General features: G+C 47.0%; 1 protein-coding gene across 3 annotated transcripts in view; it reads left to right on the forward strand.

Moving 5' to 3' along the window:
• The window catches only part of RGS22 (regulator of G protein signaling 22), a 162,502-nt gene that overhangs the window by 127,982 nt on the left and 17,389 nt on the right, over positions 1 to 17,131 (forward strand). For all 3 annotated transcript variants that reach the window (XM_073550453.1, XM_073550454.1, XM_073550455.1), the window contains exon 23: positions 3,587 to 3,745. In XM_073550453.1, coding sequence (XP_073406554.1) covers positions 3,587 to 3,745 — 159 coding nt within the window. The remainder of the gene's footprint in view (positions 1 to 3,586; positions 3,746 to 17,131) is intronic.

Below are 17,131 nucleotides of genomic sequence, written 5' to 3' on the forward strand. Positions count from 1 at the left end.
GCGGGGGGCCTTATTCACCCTAAATCCATAGTGAGCCAACAAGAAGGGTTTCATTAACCCTTTAAAGGGAACCAATTTTCTCTGAATAACCTAACTCCACCACTTTTAAGTCATTTTGAACAGCACTCCAGAAACCTGTTCATACAGTTGTGGCCAAAAGTATTGACACCCCTGCAATTCTGTCAGATAATACTCAGTTTCTTCCAGAAAATGATTGCAAACACAAATTCTTTGGTATTATTATCTTCATTTAATTTGCCTTAAATGAAAAAACACAAAAAGAATTGTCCTAAAGCCAAATTGGATATAATTCCACACCAAACATAAAAAAGAGGGTGGACAAAAGTATTGGCACTGTTCGAAAAATCATGTGATGCTTCTCTAATTAGTGCAATTAACAGCACCTGTAACTTACCTGTGGCACCTAACAGGTGTTGGCAATAACTAAATCACACTTACAGCCAGTTGACATGGATTAAAGTTGACTCAGCTTCTGTCCTGTGTCCTTGTGTGTACCACATTGAGCATGGAGAAAAGAAAGAAGACCAAGGAACTGTCTGAGGACTTGAGAAACCAAATTGTGAGGAAGCATGAGCAATCTCAAGGCTACAAGTCCATCTCCAAAGACCTGAATGTTCCTTTGTCTACCGTGCGCAGTGTCATCAAGAAGTTTAAAGCCCATGGAGCTGTGGCTAACCTCCCTAGATGTGGACGGAAAAGAAAAATTGACAAGAGATTTCAACGCAAGATTGTGTGGATGTTGGCTAAAGAACCTCGACTAACATCCAAACAAGTTCAAGCTGCCCTGCAGTCTGAGGGTACAACAGTGTCAACACGTACTATCCGTCAGTGTCTGAATGAAAAGGGACTGTATGGTAGGAGACCCAGGGTAGGAGACCCAGGAAGACCCGACTTCTTACCCCGAGACATAAAAAAGCCAGGCTGGAGTTTGCCAAAACTTACCTGAAAAAGCCTAAAACGTTTTGGAAGAATGTTCTCTGGTCAGATGAGACAAAAGTAAAGCTTTTTGGGCAAAGGCATCAACATAGTTTACAGGAGAAAAAAAGAGGCATTCAAAGAAAAGAACACGGTCCTTACAGTCAAACATGGCGGAGGTTCCCTGATGTTTTGGGGTTGCTTTGCTGCCTTTGGCACTGGACTGCTTGACCGTGTGCATGACATTATGAAGTCAGAAGACTACCAACAAATTTTGCAGCATAATGTAGGGCCCAGTGTGAGAAAGCTGGGTCTCCCTCAGAGGTCATGGGTCTTCCAGCAGGACAATGACCCAAAACACACTTCAAAAAGCACTAGAAAATGGTTTGAGAGAAAGCACTGGAGACTTCTAAGGTGGCCAGCAATGAGTCCAGACCTGAATCCCATAGAACACCTGTGGAGAGGTCTAAAAATGGCAGTTTGGAGAAGGCACCCTTCAAATATCAGGGACCTGGAGCAGTTTGCCAAAGAAGAATGGTCTAAAATTCCAGCAGAGCATTGTAAGAAACTCATTGATGGTTACCGGAAGCGGTTGGTCGCAGTTATTTTGACTAAAGGTTGTGCAACCAAGTATTAGGCTGAGGGTGCCAATACTTTTGTCTGGCCCATTTTTGGAGTTTTGTGTGAAATGATCAGTGTTTTGCTTTTTGCTTCATTCTCTTTTGTGTTTTTTCATTTAAGACAAATTAAATGAAGATAATAATACCAAAGAATTTGTGTTTGCAGTCATTTTCAGGAAGAAACTGAGTATTATCTGACAGAATTGCAGGGGTGTCAATACTTTTGGCCACAACTGTATGTGCCCAGCTCCCCCACATATCTAAAAAAATAACTTTTTATAATCCTTCCGCGCCATATGCTAATCGGTCCAGTCCAATGGAAGTCATTGGTCGGTGCTCGCTGCCTCTTCGCAAACCACCAGTCCTCATGGATGACGTTTACTACGTCATCCACATAGCCTGTTGCATGTACGCAGCTCCTGTTCTCTACTCTGCAGGTGTGTGAGTTGAACAATCTGTGGATATGATAGGAGATAGCAGCCACATCAATCAAGGCAGGAGGACGGTGATTTTGGGCAATGAGGAGGCGCCGAGCACAGATCAGTGATACCCATCAGACCGGACAGTGCCAATTAGCATGTGGCTCTGGAGGACAATGAAAAGTACCTTCTTATATATGCCGAGGCGCTGGGCATTTATGGACAGGTTGCCAGAGTCATGTTCAAAACTACTTAAAGGTGGTGGATTTAATTTATATAAGGAAAATCCAAAATTTTCGCTGCTTTTGTAGTTTATTATGAAATACAATTATACAATCAGAAACGCATTATAGCATAGGCAATTTACACATCTCATATGTACTGAATAGATTCATAGGCTTTAATTAACTCAAGTTATGCAAAAAAGTTGCATAACTTGCGCATAATCAGGTGGTAAGGATCAACACCCACTTTTTAATATTGTATTGTAAACCGTACTTAATGTTTGGCACATACTCTAGCGCTATGATACTGACACGATCGGAGCTACATGTAGCTCAACTTAATATCTTAAAGGGAATCTGTCACCTTATTTTTCGCCTATGAGATGCGGCCACCGCCATCAGGGGCTTATCTACAGCATTCTATTCTGCTGTAGATAAGCCCCCGATGTAACCTGAAAGATAAGAGAGACAAGTTTTATTATACTCACCGGGGGGCGCGGTCCGGTGCGATCCGATGGGTGTCGCCATCCTGTCCGGCGCCTCCCATCTTCTAGCAATGACTTCCTCCTTCTTACTTCTGCCACGGCTCCTGCGCAGGCGTACTTTATCTGCCCTGTTGAGGGCAGAGTAAAGTACTGCAGTGCGCAGGACGTCATCGCTAGAAGATGGGAGGCGCCGGACCGCGACACCCACCGCACCCGACCACACCCCCTGGTGAGTATAATCTAAGTCGTTTTTTTTATCTTTCAGGTTACATTGGGGGCTTATCTACAGTATTACAGAATGCTGTAGATAAGCCCCTGATGGCGGTGGCCGCATCTCATAGGCCAAAAATGAGGTGACAGATTCCCTTTATAAGCATCGGTCAGGAATGATAGTGGCTTTTAAAAGGCTTTAAAACAAAAGCCATTGCCCCCCCACCCCCCCCAAGTCCCACCAGCGACTTGATCGCAGGGTGGCAATACATTATCATTCCAGCTAAGGGCCTACTGAAGTCCCTCGCGTCTGGGATGTTAGAACCTCCATGAAACCCAGAGTGTTAACAATACACTGCAATACTGTAGTATTGCAGTGTGTTAAGTTTGCAATCAAGCCTGTTCAATCGAGCAACATTAGGTTCAACTTCCCTCATTTAAAATGTAAATAAACATTAAAAAATATAAAAAAAAAAATATAAAGCAAAAATGTCCAGACTGCGGCTCATTTCCTTTTTTCCTGCTGAGCTCTTATTCGAGTGTGCACGTGTATGGGGGGTCAGCAGAGATAGCCTTTGACTAACCCAACATTCTGCTGTTATTGCACATGGCCGACTAAAATCTGACAACTTTTTGCAATTTTCTAAAATACAAATAGACAGTAATAACTGTGAATGTATCTGTGCACCTAGATGACAATCTTCAGCATACTGTTCAAGTTTTGGCCCGAGTTCTGTGAATTCCGGAATCGTCTGACAGATGAGAAGATTGTGCCTCACCTGGAGCGGAAGAAGGCAAAGAAAACAGAACAGATGAAACAGAAGATGAGGGAACAAGAGAAAGTCGCCAAGGTGGGTAAATCTACATCTAATATGTAGAATTGCACATTTTTAGGATGCACAAAAAGAGTCATGTCCCTTAGCGTAAGTTAACGCTGTGTTGAAAGATCTACTGCGCATGTGCCTGCAGATTTGTGGCAGATTTCACCCTTTTAAATTGAATAAGGGAAATTCTGGAATGAGAATCTGCAATAGAAATTGACATTCTGCAGATTTTAACATCCACAACACAGGTCAATTTTTATGCCAAAAAATTAGCAGCATGTGGATGAGATTTGTTATAATTTTATACATTTTGCTGCTATTTTTAATTTGCAAATTAGGACAAAAAAATTACAGCATGTCTATCCCGTTGTAGAGGTTTGTACTCACTCAGCTGCTCTTGACGTAAGCACAGGAGGCGGTATTCATGCAAAGTCCAGGCAAGTTTATTTAACTTCATAAACCATTCCTGGAGGCACAACAAAACAGAGCCTTGTCAGGCACAAAGTGAAAAACAAACTGAAAACAAATAGTCCATATGGTATTGCGGGTTCACCCGCTCAGGTCAGTGCCTTTAGCAACACACATTGGAGGTCTCCACACGTCCAGCTGTCGAGGTAGCTATTTAGGGAGGGCTAAATTAACCCTTCATGGTTGAGCCAGTGATTTCCAAATTATTCCAGTGTTGCTAGCAACTCAAATGACCACACGGAGACTGGGGTCTCTGTACGGGAGGATCGAGGCAGATCACTAAGCCCCTTTATTTTAGTCACATCTTTTATAATCTTTTGCTTAATTATGCAAGGTTCTCAACTACCAATAGCATCATTTCACTTTATAAGCCAATAATATTGCAAGAAAACCGGAAACTACATATATGTCCGTATCCAAATAGAAAGTAGTATAATGGCATATTCTTCAGAGTTTAACATTCCCACCTCCCTTATATTTGCACCTGATGAGAACAATCTGGTTTCATGACAGCCCATGCCAATTATAAAAATTTATCTTACAGCAACAAAAACGGAGAAACGAAACCTTACATTGAATGGATAAAACGAAACTTCAACTCTGATTTTAGTATTAACCCTTCACATTCCCCCCTAGATAAATTTTTTTAACACATATGCAGCATCAGAGGTGCTATCCCAAGCTAACAGCTTGAGGGGTACTGGTCTTCACATGACTGATGCCATGTTACCAGTCATGGCTGTCGCGGCGCACCCGTCCCCCCTGTATACTGCAGTTCACGAATAACAATTTTTGATGACGGTGATGGGGAACTTTTGTAGGTAGCCATGTGCTTGGCTTCAACATCTTCATCAAGTAGCCTTTTGAGATCGGTGCAGAGAAGAGCAGAGGCAACGACACCTTTGGTATAATCATTAGCTGTCTTAGTGCAGAATTTCCTAATACATACAGAAATACACCAAAGAACAAGTTTTAGTATCACATATACAACAAGGATACAGGCAGCAGTGTGTAACAAGCTTTGTAAGATCCCAGCTATCCAGCCCCCAATTCCCTTAAATCAATTGGCTGGATTGAGAAAGGAGAAGGTGTCTGACCACCAACTGTCCTTAGTACGATCACTGTCTTTATCGTATTGATCTCTGAGTCATTGAATATCTTCTAACTTTAACTTTTAACTTCTACCAATAATAATATGGAAAATGCGAAAAACCAAAACATTATGTCCTTTCATTTGCTATTGGCTTGTTGGGTGATGGGGAGGACTTCATAGGGACCGTCATACAAGGGTTCTAGTCCGTGCTTCCTGACATGCCTCTTCACAACTACCAAATCACCAGGCTTCAGGTTATGACAAGTGTCGGTTTCTGCTGAATCAGGAAAAGAAAAGAAAACTAGAACATAGGTGTTAGCAAGATTTTTACTAAGCAGAATAACATATTGAACAGCACGGTCAGTCTCTTCTGATAACTGCTGAGGCTGGAAATTTGCAACTGGGGGCCTAGTACCAAACAATATCTCATATGGGGACAGGCCATGTTTTGCAATAGGGGTAGTACGAATATGGTATAGTACAATGGGTAGGAGCTCTGGACAAGGAGCCGTAGTCTCCTGCATCATTTTTGGTCAATTGTGCCCTCAGTGTGCCATTCAGCCTCTCAACTTCCCCACTGGATTGTGGGTGGTACGGAGTATGGAGGGCTACAGAGGATCCAAGCATTGTCAGAACTTCTTGGTACACATGAGAAGAAAAGGCCGGACCTTGATCACTTTCAACAACTTCTAGAATCCCATATCTGCATATGACTTCCATCACCAGTTTCTTCGCTGTAGTTTTTGCAGTCATGTTGGTAACAGGGAATGCTTCCGGCCAACTGGAGAACCGGGGCCCAGTAGAATTTTTGCACCAGTGCGAGGGCCTGATTCTTTCCTCGATATATAGGTCCATATGCCCATATGGCAATAGCAGGGTACATCCGCTTAGGGAGACACATGAGTTGGTCCTTTTTCCAGAGACCTTTATACATTCGTGCCCCATCAGTCTTCTATTGCTTCACCTCTTCCTTTGGAGACATTCTCTGCATTGTCATTAAGCGGTCTCGTGGGGTCCGACAGAAAACTTCAGTCTGTTGTAGATCCTCAGGTTTTTGTAGGGTCAGTGCTTCTTGTAACTGTTTACGCTGAGAGCGTGTGGTCACCATAGTTGGTATGGTTGGTTCAACGGCTAAGAGAGCGGCGGCTTTTGCCTGCATATCCGCAAATGTGTTGCCAACAGTCTGTGGACTGGTCCTAGGACCGTGCGCCTTAATTTTGATAATAGCCACCTGAGCAGGTAATTTGATCGAATCCATGAGGGTTTTAACAGCTTCAGCATTTTTCACTGGAGTTCCGGCAGTAGTAATAAACCCTCGATTGGCCCATAGAGCCCCAAAATCGTGAGCAATACCAAATGCATACCGTGAGTCCGTGTATATATTAGCCCGTCTGTTCTTGGCCAAAGTACATGCAGTAGACAGAGCCTGGAGTTCTGCTTCTTGTGCTGACTGTGAGGGTGGGAGCGCAGCTGCGTGCACTACAGTGTCCTCTGTGGTAACAGCATATCTCGTGTGGAATATACCAAACTCATCAGCATATCTTGAACCATCCGTGTATAACACCAGATCAGGATTTGGGAGTGGATTCTCACTGACATTTGGTGGAGTAGCTGTTTCTTCAGTCAGAAATTGGGAACAATCATGTTGGAGGTAATCCTCATCACTGCCATCTTTCCTTATAGTTCATTATACCGTCTTTCAAGGCGTTGTAAAGGGGTTGCATTATGCGGGATGTATCCGGTATCCACTGACAAAAATAAGTGCATAAGAAAACGCTGGAGTTCAGTTTCATCTTTTGGGAAAGGAAGGGAGCTGACAGCTATTTTTCTTTCTTCTGCGAGGTGTCTGGCACCCTGAAGGAGACAGTGACCCAAGAATATCACTTGACCAAGGCAGAACTGAAGTCTCGAGGCCGAAACCCGACAGTTCAGTGATGCCAGATGCTTTAAGGAGGCTAACAGTGGCAGAAATGGCAAAAGACACCTGCTCATATTTTTTTTTTTTGCAACCTGGTTTGGACTGTTTTGGGCCCCTTGTGACATAACTGTCCATGTTAACTGTTGTCCTGATAAGTGAGTGCAAATAGAAACTGGCAGTCTTGGTGTAACGGAATGCTAAAGAAGGCATTGGTAAGATCAATAACTGTAAAACAAGCAGCATCCTGGGGTATTTGGGACAAAAGAGTATGTGGATTAGGCACCAGGTTTGAGAAACACTTACTGGTTCTACTGGCATTTTCCCTATATCATTTGGCCCTTTTGACCAGATTTTAGATAGTATCTCTGAGAGGTATGGGGTGAGTCATTGATCCTCAGGCAATATTGGGGATGGATCTGAGCCTATCAGGGCCATTATAACTGTGGGAAAGGCATGCAAAATACAGATTTATCTTCACTGTCTTCATCTACATAGGGATTATGTAACAAAAAAACCATCTGACCATCATCTTGGAATTGTATTCCGGAGCGGAACTGTGATAATGAATCTGCCCCTAGTAAATTTACAGGACATATGAGAGAGATTACAAACTGAGCAGTAACGAGAATTAGCAGGGAGGGGCTGAGGAGCAAGTTTCCCACTAGCTGAAGTCTGAGGGGGGGCAGAGTTTGCTGTGTGGGCTGAAGGGCACACTGTGTGCTCGCAGCTGCGGTGGGGGCTAGAGGCTGCTGTTTGCTCCTTTTTTTTTTTTCTCTCTCTCTCTCCTGAACAGAGCAGGTTAAAGTCTGAAAACCGGGCACTAAGGCTGCCGGCAGATGATAATAGGTGCCGTTAGCAGAGGTGGGGGCTGCAACTCTCGGTCTTCTTGTACAATTGTCATCTAACAGGGAGACCTCTTCTTTCAAATCATCACTTTTAACTATTTCCCTGACACATTAATATCAATCTTAGTTCCTTCTTTAATCAATCACATTGTCAAACCACAGTCACTTGCTTGAACCATAAAACATCCCGTCTTTGCCATAATAATAGACAATTTTTCTTTCTTCAACATAACAGTAACAGAAACAATCAGAATTCACTTGCTGTTCAATTTCCACATAACCTTCATTGTACAATTCATGTGCCAAGCCACGGAATTCCTCAGCGCCTTTAAGTAATCCATCATCAGTCAACCTTTTAACTCCTTCATCCCATAGCGTAGGCTGCAACCTCCCGCCCTTAGGAAATCCCAGAATCAAAAATATTTTTCCTGCATTCCTGACACATTTCTTTCCTTGTATCTGAATCATAAGACTAACAGTATCTGATCCTTCACACAATTCCAAACTTTTCTTTTTCTTTCACAGAAACAATTCTCTCCTTTAGAGCTAAATATCCTTACTTCAGTTGTGCACAATACTGGAGCAGCTGTCTCCGTTTGTTCCACAGGGTCAACCCCCTCTGGGAAGCCCAAAATTCGCGGTACTCAGTGAAAGGAGGAGGGCGTCTCAGACTATCCCTCCGGACACCTCTGGTTATATATATATATATATATATATATATATATATATATATATATCTATATATACCTGAGTTACGTATCCTACCCAGTCTTCGATCACTTCACCACGCCCAATACTAATAATGATCAGGAATTCAGGATATTTTGACTATAAAGAGAGTCACAATCACTGGTCAATCCGGGGTGTCCGTCCCTTATGAGGTACGGTTCGAGCACTGGGCCCCCAACGGGACTACACCTTTATATGATTCCACCCATGAATCACCCCACCAGGGGACAAACCTCAGATCCTCTTTGCAGCAACAAGCACAGGAAAACCACACCAACGGTCAGTCTGAACAGTATAACTGCCAACTTACCGTGGTTGTGGGGGGGTGATCAGTCCCAATTTTCCAGCACCTGTGTCCGCTCCGAGGATCCTTTGTCTTGTTGTCCTCCGGGGGCAGAGGCATCCCTATTCAGGGGCCCCACGTTGCGTGCCACTGTCGAGGCAGCTATTTAGGGAGGGCTAAATTAACCCTTCACGGTTGAGCCAGTGATTTCCAAATTATTCCAGTGTTGCTAGCAACTCAAATGACCACACGGAGACTGGGGTCTCTGTACGGGAGGATCGAGGCAGATCACTAAGCCCCTTTATTTTAGTCACATCTTTTATAATCTTTTGCTTAATTATGCAAGGTTCTCAAGTACCAATAGCATCATTTCACTTTATAAGCCAATAATATTGCAAGAAAACCGGAAACTACATATATGTCCGTATCCAAATAGAAAGTAGTATAATGGCATATTCTTCAGAGTTTAACATTCCCACCTCCCTTATCTTTGCACCTGATGAGAACAATCTGGTTTCATGACAGCCCATGCCAATTATAAAAATTTATCTTACAGCAACAAAAACGGAGAAACGAAACCTTACATTGAATGGATAAAACGAAACTTCAACTCTGATTTTAGTATTAACCCTTCACACAGCCACAAACTCTGAATGAGAGACTTGGCCTTGATTTTATCTGCCAATCCACGCCCCTGGGGTTGGGATATGCGAGCGGTCATTCCCACCCATCTCTTATGACCGTTCTAAAAACCCGGCCCTGGAATGGCCAAATAGCTCTGTCAGCACTATATGTGCTGGAGCATGCTTCCGAGTTCACATCACCTCAGCTAACAGCCGCGATGACACACATCTCCCCTCAAGGACTTGTCCGACGGTCATCTTACAGCGTGTTTATATATCTTTATGATACAAAATCCCTGGAATTTTCTGGACTTATACAAGGAGAGAATTATTGTTATAACCATTTTGATACAGGAAAGATGTAATGTAGGATGTAGGAATGTGTGATGTGTAATGTGTGATGTAGGAAAGTTAGCCATTAAAAGGTATCAACTACTGAGGACTCTCAATCCTGAATATTTTTGTTATAACCATGAAACCTTTGAAACATTTTTTATATACAAAAACACCTTGAGTTAATTGGATTTCTATATAGACATTTCTCCTTCATCTCATTGGGGGACACAGGTACTGTGGGTGTATGCTACTGCTGTATGGAGGCTGACACTAAGTATACAAAAAAAAGAGTTAGCTCCTCCTCCGCCGCATACACCCTCGCCCCGATTGCGGGCGGAAACCAGTTTTTTGCTTAGTGTCCTATGGAGGCACACACAGTCTGGATCTCTCCAGACAATTTTTTTTTATGTTACTATGAAGATGAGACAGGGGCGACGGATCCTATTGAAAGGGTCCGATCTCCCCAAACCATCAACGGGCGAGCACGGGTTGAGTATCGTCTCCACGTATCCTTTCCCGCACAGAGGGACATATCTGGGACTTTTCCCCAGACTTCTATTTTTTCTTTTTTATTTTATGAAGATAAGACAGGGGCAACGCATCCTATTGAAAGGATCCGATTTCCCCAAACCATCAACTGGCGAGCACGTGCGAGGATCCCTCCACGCATCCTTTCCCGCGACGTGGGACATTATGCCAGACTTAGCCCTGTCCACCCCTAGGTATTGAAACCATGGGCTTGCACAGAGGCAAAAGACTAGTCTGTGCGGCCCCCACTGCTCCACCAACGCAAGACGGCGGTGCTGCATGGCGGCAGACGGTCCCTCTCCTCGCCCCTGCAAGGCGGACGGAGCTAGGGTGCCTGCATCGTCCAAATGAATTACCCCATTTCCTCTACCTAGTGGCTGGAGTCGCAGGTATGGATGGCTGGGGGGGGCCCTGGGCAGCATGTTGGGAGAGGCTCCAGGTCAGTGGTGCGGCCAAAAACTGACCGGTTATGGGACTAAGGCTGCAATCCGGCAGTCTCCATTCCCCTCCTTCCCTCCCCCCTTCTCCTAGCCTTCTCCTATCCTTCTCGCCTCCTCTCCTCCTTCCCTCCCTCCCTACTACCTGCATGTGGCTCATCAGGGCCGCGGATGTGGAAGACCGCCAGCATGTGGGGGAGGAGAGCGGTTCATGGAGGTGCCGGCGGGATCGCCAGGATAGCGGGGCCGCCAGTGCACGGGCGGGTGGTGAGTAATTTAGCCCGCGGCTTCGGCCTAGGCCGTGGGTGGAAGTTCCGCCCCCCCGGCGTGACGTCATATCCGGCGGCGCCCCCCCCGTGGCTAGGGCGAGCGCCAGACAAATTGAGGCCCCGGCTTCAGTATAGGGTAGGCCGTGACCAGGAGAGCACCTCGCCGCCTACCCAGAGGTGAAGGAGCGCATCAGAGGCAGAGGCAGAAGCGCGGGGGGACACAGGAGCAGGGTAAGTGCGACCCCGTCCCTGGAGCCACGCTACGTGCGATAGGGGGTTATCCTCCTCCTCCTTTCCCCTCAAACTCTCATAGATTGAGCCTAAGCAGCAGTATGTCCGGGCAAGGAAAAACGCACACGTTCCTTTATGCCGCATGCGTCTCCTGTGGGGTTATGCTCCCACGAGCGCAGACTATTAAGTTATGTGAGGCCTGTCACTCCGAATGCGCCCAGGAGCCCTCCCCTGCGACGGAGCCCAGAGGTCTGGATCCCCCGGAATGGGCGTTATCACTCTCACGGTCCATGGCTTCGCTTAGAAAGGCGATTGAGACCCTTCAGGCCCTGGATGGGGCAAAGACGACGGCTCGCCTGTCTGGGAGGGTTCATCCACCTCACAAGAGCCTCCGGCCTGCAGGGGCCACACTCTCTCTAGGCAGACGCATAGGAAGAGAACCCACACTGCGTCTCCGGGCCCCTCCAGTGCTTCGGCATCCGTGAGTGCGGCGTCTTGTTCACCGTCACCATTTTCTGGTAGCGAGCAGAGTTCAGATTATGACGCGGAGGAATCCCTGGACCTGGATACCCAGGGGTGTCGGGAGACGGTGGACAGTCTCATTGAAGCTGTTCAATCAGACTTTGGGTATTGAGGAGGACGTCTCCCTAACCTCAGGTCATAAGGTGTCCTTTGAAAAGGCCAAGCGACCGCATAGGGTGTTTAGCACTCACCCAGAGTTCGAGGACATAGTGCAGCGTCACAGGGAACGTCCAGACAAGCGTTTTTCGGGCCAGAAAACGCTAGAAACGAGATATCCGTTTGCACCAGAGCTCTGTAAAAGCTGGGCGTAATCTCCGGTTGTGGATCCCCCAGTGTCACGCTTGGTCTCAAAAACTTTATCTGTGCCTATTGTTTCATCCATTAAAGACCCCACGGATCGCCTCATAGAAAGCTTGGCCCGCTCAGTATATGAAGCATCAGGATCAGCACTCTCTCCCTCATTTGCGGCAACATGGGTAGCCAAGGCCATAATGTAATGGTTAGAATCTTTAAATAAGGTCCTGCAGGATAGAGACCTGCCAACGGAGGTGTCTGAGATAGCAGGTCAGATCGCGATGGCAGGTGACTATTTAATCAATGCATCCTTAGATGTGGCTAATTGCGCAGCTTTAGCGTCGGCGAATGCAATAGTCATTAGGAGAGCCCTGTGGTTAAGGCTGTGGCGGGCTGATTCGATTTCCAAGAAATCCTTGACTTCCCTGCCTTATCAGGGTAGCCGCCTATTTGGGGAAAAATTAGACACTCATCTCAGATGCTACAGGGGGAAAAAGCAGTTTTCTCCCACAGCAAAAAATTAAACTGCCATTGCGTCAGCCTCAGGCACGCTTTCGGGCATTTTGCAGCCCCGGGTGGATGGCAGCGGCCAGTTCTTCCGTCCCAGCTCGCTACAACCAAGACAAGGATCGTCAGGTCACGTATAGAGCCAACCCGCTGGGCAGGATGCGAGGCTGCCTACCCAGGTCAAGGGGAGCCAGGTCCCAGAGACCCTCAGCTAAATGACTCGGGGCATCCGTTACCCGAAGACGGCAGAGTAGGCGGCCGTCTACTCCGGTTCTGCCACGTCTGGGTCGCGGTAGCACGCGACGCATGGGTGGCGGAATTAGTGTCGTCCGGGTACAAAATAGAATTTGTCAGATACCCTCCAAGACGATTTTTTCTTTCCCGGCTTCCCAAAGCGGAAGCCCAGGCAGAGGCATTGCTAGGGGCCATCGAGGTACTTCAGCGCAACGGGGTCATTGTTCCGGTACCAGAGTGCGAGAGAACTCAGGGTTTTTATTCCAACCTGTTCGCGGTCCCCAAGAAGGACTGGACAGTAAGGCCGGTTCTGGACCTAAAGCTCCTGAACAGGTTCATCAGAATCAGACACTTTCGAGTGGAATCCCTCCATTCAGTTATATCGACCATGGAGCAGGGAGAATACATGGCCTCGATCGACGTCCAGGATGCTTACCTGCACATCCCTATTTTTCCTATGCATCAAAGGATCCTACGTTTCGCAATCGATGGTCGGCATTTCCAATTTGTAGCTCTGCCTTTCGGGTTGACCACCGCCCCCAGTGTGTTCATGAAGGTAATGGCGGTCGTCATGGCCATTCTACACTCTCGGGGCATAGTGGTCTTGCCGTACTTAGACGACCTCTTGGTGAAAGGTCCGTCTTTTCGGGCATGCAAGGAAAATGTCAACATCACGCTGAATACCCTATCCCGCCTAGGATGGTTGGTCAACGGGAAGAAGTCATCCCTTGTTCCGGCTCAGAGGATTTTGTTCCTAGGGATGATTTTCGACACCTCCCGAGGGTTGGTAGTTCTCCCTCAGGACAAGGCTCGAGCGCTCCAGCAGGGAGTTCAGAGGCTTCAACAACCAGGCCCTCACACCATTCGGTTCGGGATGAGGGTTCTAGGGAGGATGGTGGCGGCAATGGAAGCAATTCCGTTTGCCCAATTTTATCTTCGTCCCCTGCAGCACGCCCTCTTGACATCCTGGGACAAGAGTCCATTCACGCTCGATCGTCAGTGCAGGTTGTCTTCTCAGGTCAAACGGTCACTGCAGTGGTGGACGCGCGACTCCTCTCTTCTTCAGGGGAAACCCTTCCCCCCAGATCATTGGTTGGTGATCACAACTGATGCGAGTCTCCTCGGTTGGGGAGCAGTTTTCTGCCATCACATGGCCCAGGGGCAATGGTCGCAACAGGAGGCACGCCTCCCGATCAGCCTGTTGGAGATATGAGCGGTGCGGTTGGCACTGCAACATTTCCAGCACTTTCTAGCAGGACGTCCTGTCCGGATTCAATCGGACCACGCCACGGCGGTGGCGTACATGAATCATCAGGGAGGCACGCGCAGCAGGGCAACCATGCGCGATATAGAGCATGTACTACGCTGGGCCGAAGGGAACCACTCGATAATCTCAGCAGTCCACATACCAGGCGTGGAAAATTGGGCAGCGGACTTCCTAAGCCGGCAGGGTGTCGTGTCCGGGGAATGGTCCCTGCACCCAGAGGTCTTCCAGCAGATTTGCCAACGGTGGGGGAAACCGGACGTGGATCTGATGGCCTCCAGGGTAAACGCCAAAGTGGCCGTGTTTGTCGCTCGGTCTCAAGACCCGCGAGTGATCGCAGTGGATGCGTTGGTCCTACCATGGAACAAGATTCGGCTCCCATACCTGTTTCCCCCGCTGCCGCTACTTCCGAGGGTCATCAGGAAAATCAAGACAGAGGGGGTTCCGGCATTTCTGCTGGCCCCATCGGGCATGGTAGGCGGATCTAGTGCAGCTCCTCGCAGACGTTCCTTGGCGTCTGCCGGAACGACCAGACTTACTATCTCAGGGGCCGATCTGCCACCTGAACTCAGGGGCCCTGTGTTTGACAGCATGGCCATTGAATCTTGGATTCTGACCCAGGCAGGGTTTGGGCGTGAAGTGGTTGCTACAATGGTTAGCGCCCGGAAGCCTACCTCGGCGAGAATTTACCATCACACTTAGAAGGTTTTCTTTGGTTGGTGTCGAGAGCACGGAGTTGCTCCACTGTCCTTCTCGGTTCCCAACATCCTGGCTTTTCTTCAGTCAGGCCTAGAAGCAGGGTTGGCCCTGAGTTCCCTTAGGAGACAGATATAGGCCTTGTCTGTCCTCTTCCAGCGAAGAATCGCTACTAATATGCAGGTCAAGACGTTCATTCAAGGGGTCTCTCATTTGGTACCCCCCTATAGAGCACCCATAGACTCCTGGGACCTTAACCTGGTCCTGAGTGTCCTGCAGGAGACTCCTTTCGAGCCGTTACAAGAAATTTCATTGTCGTATCTTTCCAGGAAGGTCGCATTCTTGGTAGCCATAACCTCCATTAGGTGGGTCTCGGAGTTGGCAGCCCTATCTTGTAGGGCACCGTTTCTTACCTTTTTCAAGGATAAGGTAGTTCTTAGACCAGCTCCCCCCTTTCTGCTGAAGGTCGTGTCATCATTTCACATTAATGAGGACATTGTTCTGCCTTCATTTTGTCCAGCGCCAGTACATCAGGTGGCGCACCAATTCCAGCAGGGATAGGGGCGCACTCTACTCAGGCAGTGGGTGCCTCTTGGGCGCTTCGGCAGAGCAGGTATGCAAGGCAGCAACCTGGTCCAGCCTGCACACTTTTTCTAAGCATTACAATGTGCATACTCAGGCTTCGTCAGATGCGAGCCTGGGTAGAAGAATTCTCCAAGCAGCAGTGGCGCACCTTTAGACAGGAGGTGCATGTGGCTTGGATCGGTGAGTCAGTCTCCCACCCAGGGACTGCTTTAGGACATCCCACAGTACCTGTGTCCCCCAATGAGACGAAGGAGAAACATGGATTTTTGTGAGTACTCACCGTAAAATCCTTTTCTCCGAGACGCTCATTGGGGGACACAGCACCCACCCTAGTAGCCAGTTGGCTCTTGTTTATTTAATTAATATGGTTCCTTTTAAAATTAGGGTGGTCCTTTTTCAGACATATGGTATTAATTGGTTGTGTTCTCCTACTGCTGTTGCACTAAACTGGTTTCCGCCTGCAATCAGGGCGAGGGTGTATGCGGAGGAGGAGCTAAGTCTTTTTTTGTATACTTAGTGTCAGCCTCCAGACGGCCGTAGCATACACCCACAGTACCTGTGTCCCCCCAATGAGCGTCCTCGGAGAAAGGGATTTTACGGTGAGTACTCACAAAAATCCATGTTTTCTGTCCGCGTCACTGGCCAGATCTTTAACCTCTGCTTTGCTTTTCTGTCTTTTAGTATGGATACAAGCAGATACAGATCTTTTTTCATACAGATCTTTTTGTTGGTCCAGTATGAACACTGGAATACTTTAGAAACTCTAAGTGATTGCTACAACTGGAATCTGGCATTATTAGTGATGAGCTAACGTACTCTCATATGGTGTTATTGGAGCATACTCGGGTGCTAACCGAGTGTCATAGGCGTGCTCGAATAATATACAAATTTAGGAGAAAAAAGGGAGCAAACGAATCCAAGTAGTATAAAAATATCAAAATCCTTTATTAAATTCGAGCACAGACAATATATATATAAATAACCAGCTCGAATAATATGTTCGAGTCCAACGGGCTGCATGTCTCATGGCTGTTAGACAGTCACAACACATGCATGGATGACCTGTTTGTTAGGCAATCCCTGCATGTGTTGCGGTTGTCGATCAGCTGCGAGACATGCAGCTGCAGGGACTAGAACATATTATTCGAGCATGCCAAAGTCACTTAGCACCCGAGCATGCTCTGATAACACCTTATCCGAGCACGTTCGTTCATCACTAGTCATTATATGACCCATCAAAAACTTCTCTATACATACTTTTAAGAATACTGGATAACTGTTGAAATAAAGGGGTATTCTAAAGTTCTTACATTGCTGTAATTAGTGGGATGCAGTGACCCCTGTGAAAGCTAGGGGGCGCTGTATGGGCTTCCCAGGACATGCATGCAGGCGTTTCCTTTATTGTGATGGGGAAATGGTGAGCGGCAGGATTGTAAATGGCCGATATGTATCACAGGGGTGGGTGCCCTGTGATGGAAGCCGAATCATGTTGTGATTAGCAGATCTACTGCTAATGGGTTTTTTGCTTTATATGGGGCGGCTTTCAGGTGA

This window comes from Dendrobates tinctorius, unplaced genomic scaffold (assembly GCF_039654945.1).
Source record: "Dendrobates tinctorius isolate UK_male_01 unplaced genomic scaffold, ASM3965494v1 ptg000165l, whole genome shotgun sequence".
Taxonomy (NCBI): Eukaryota; Metazoa; Chordata; class Amphibia; order Anura; family Dendrobatidae; genus Dendrobates; species Dendrobates tinctorius.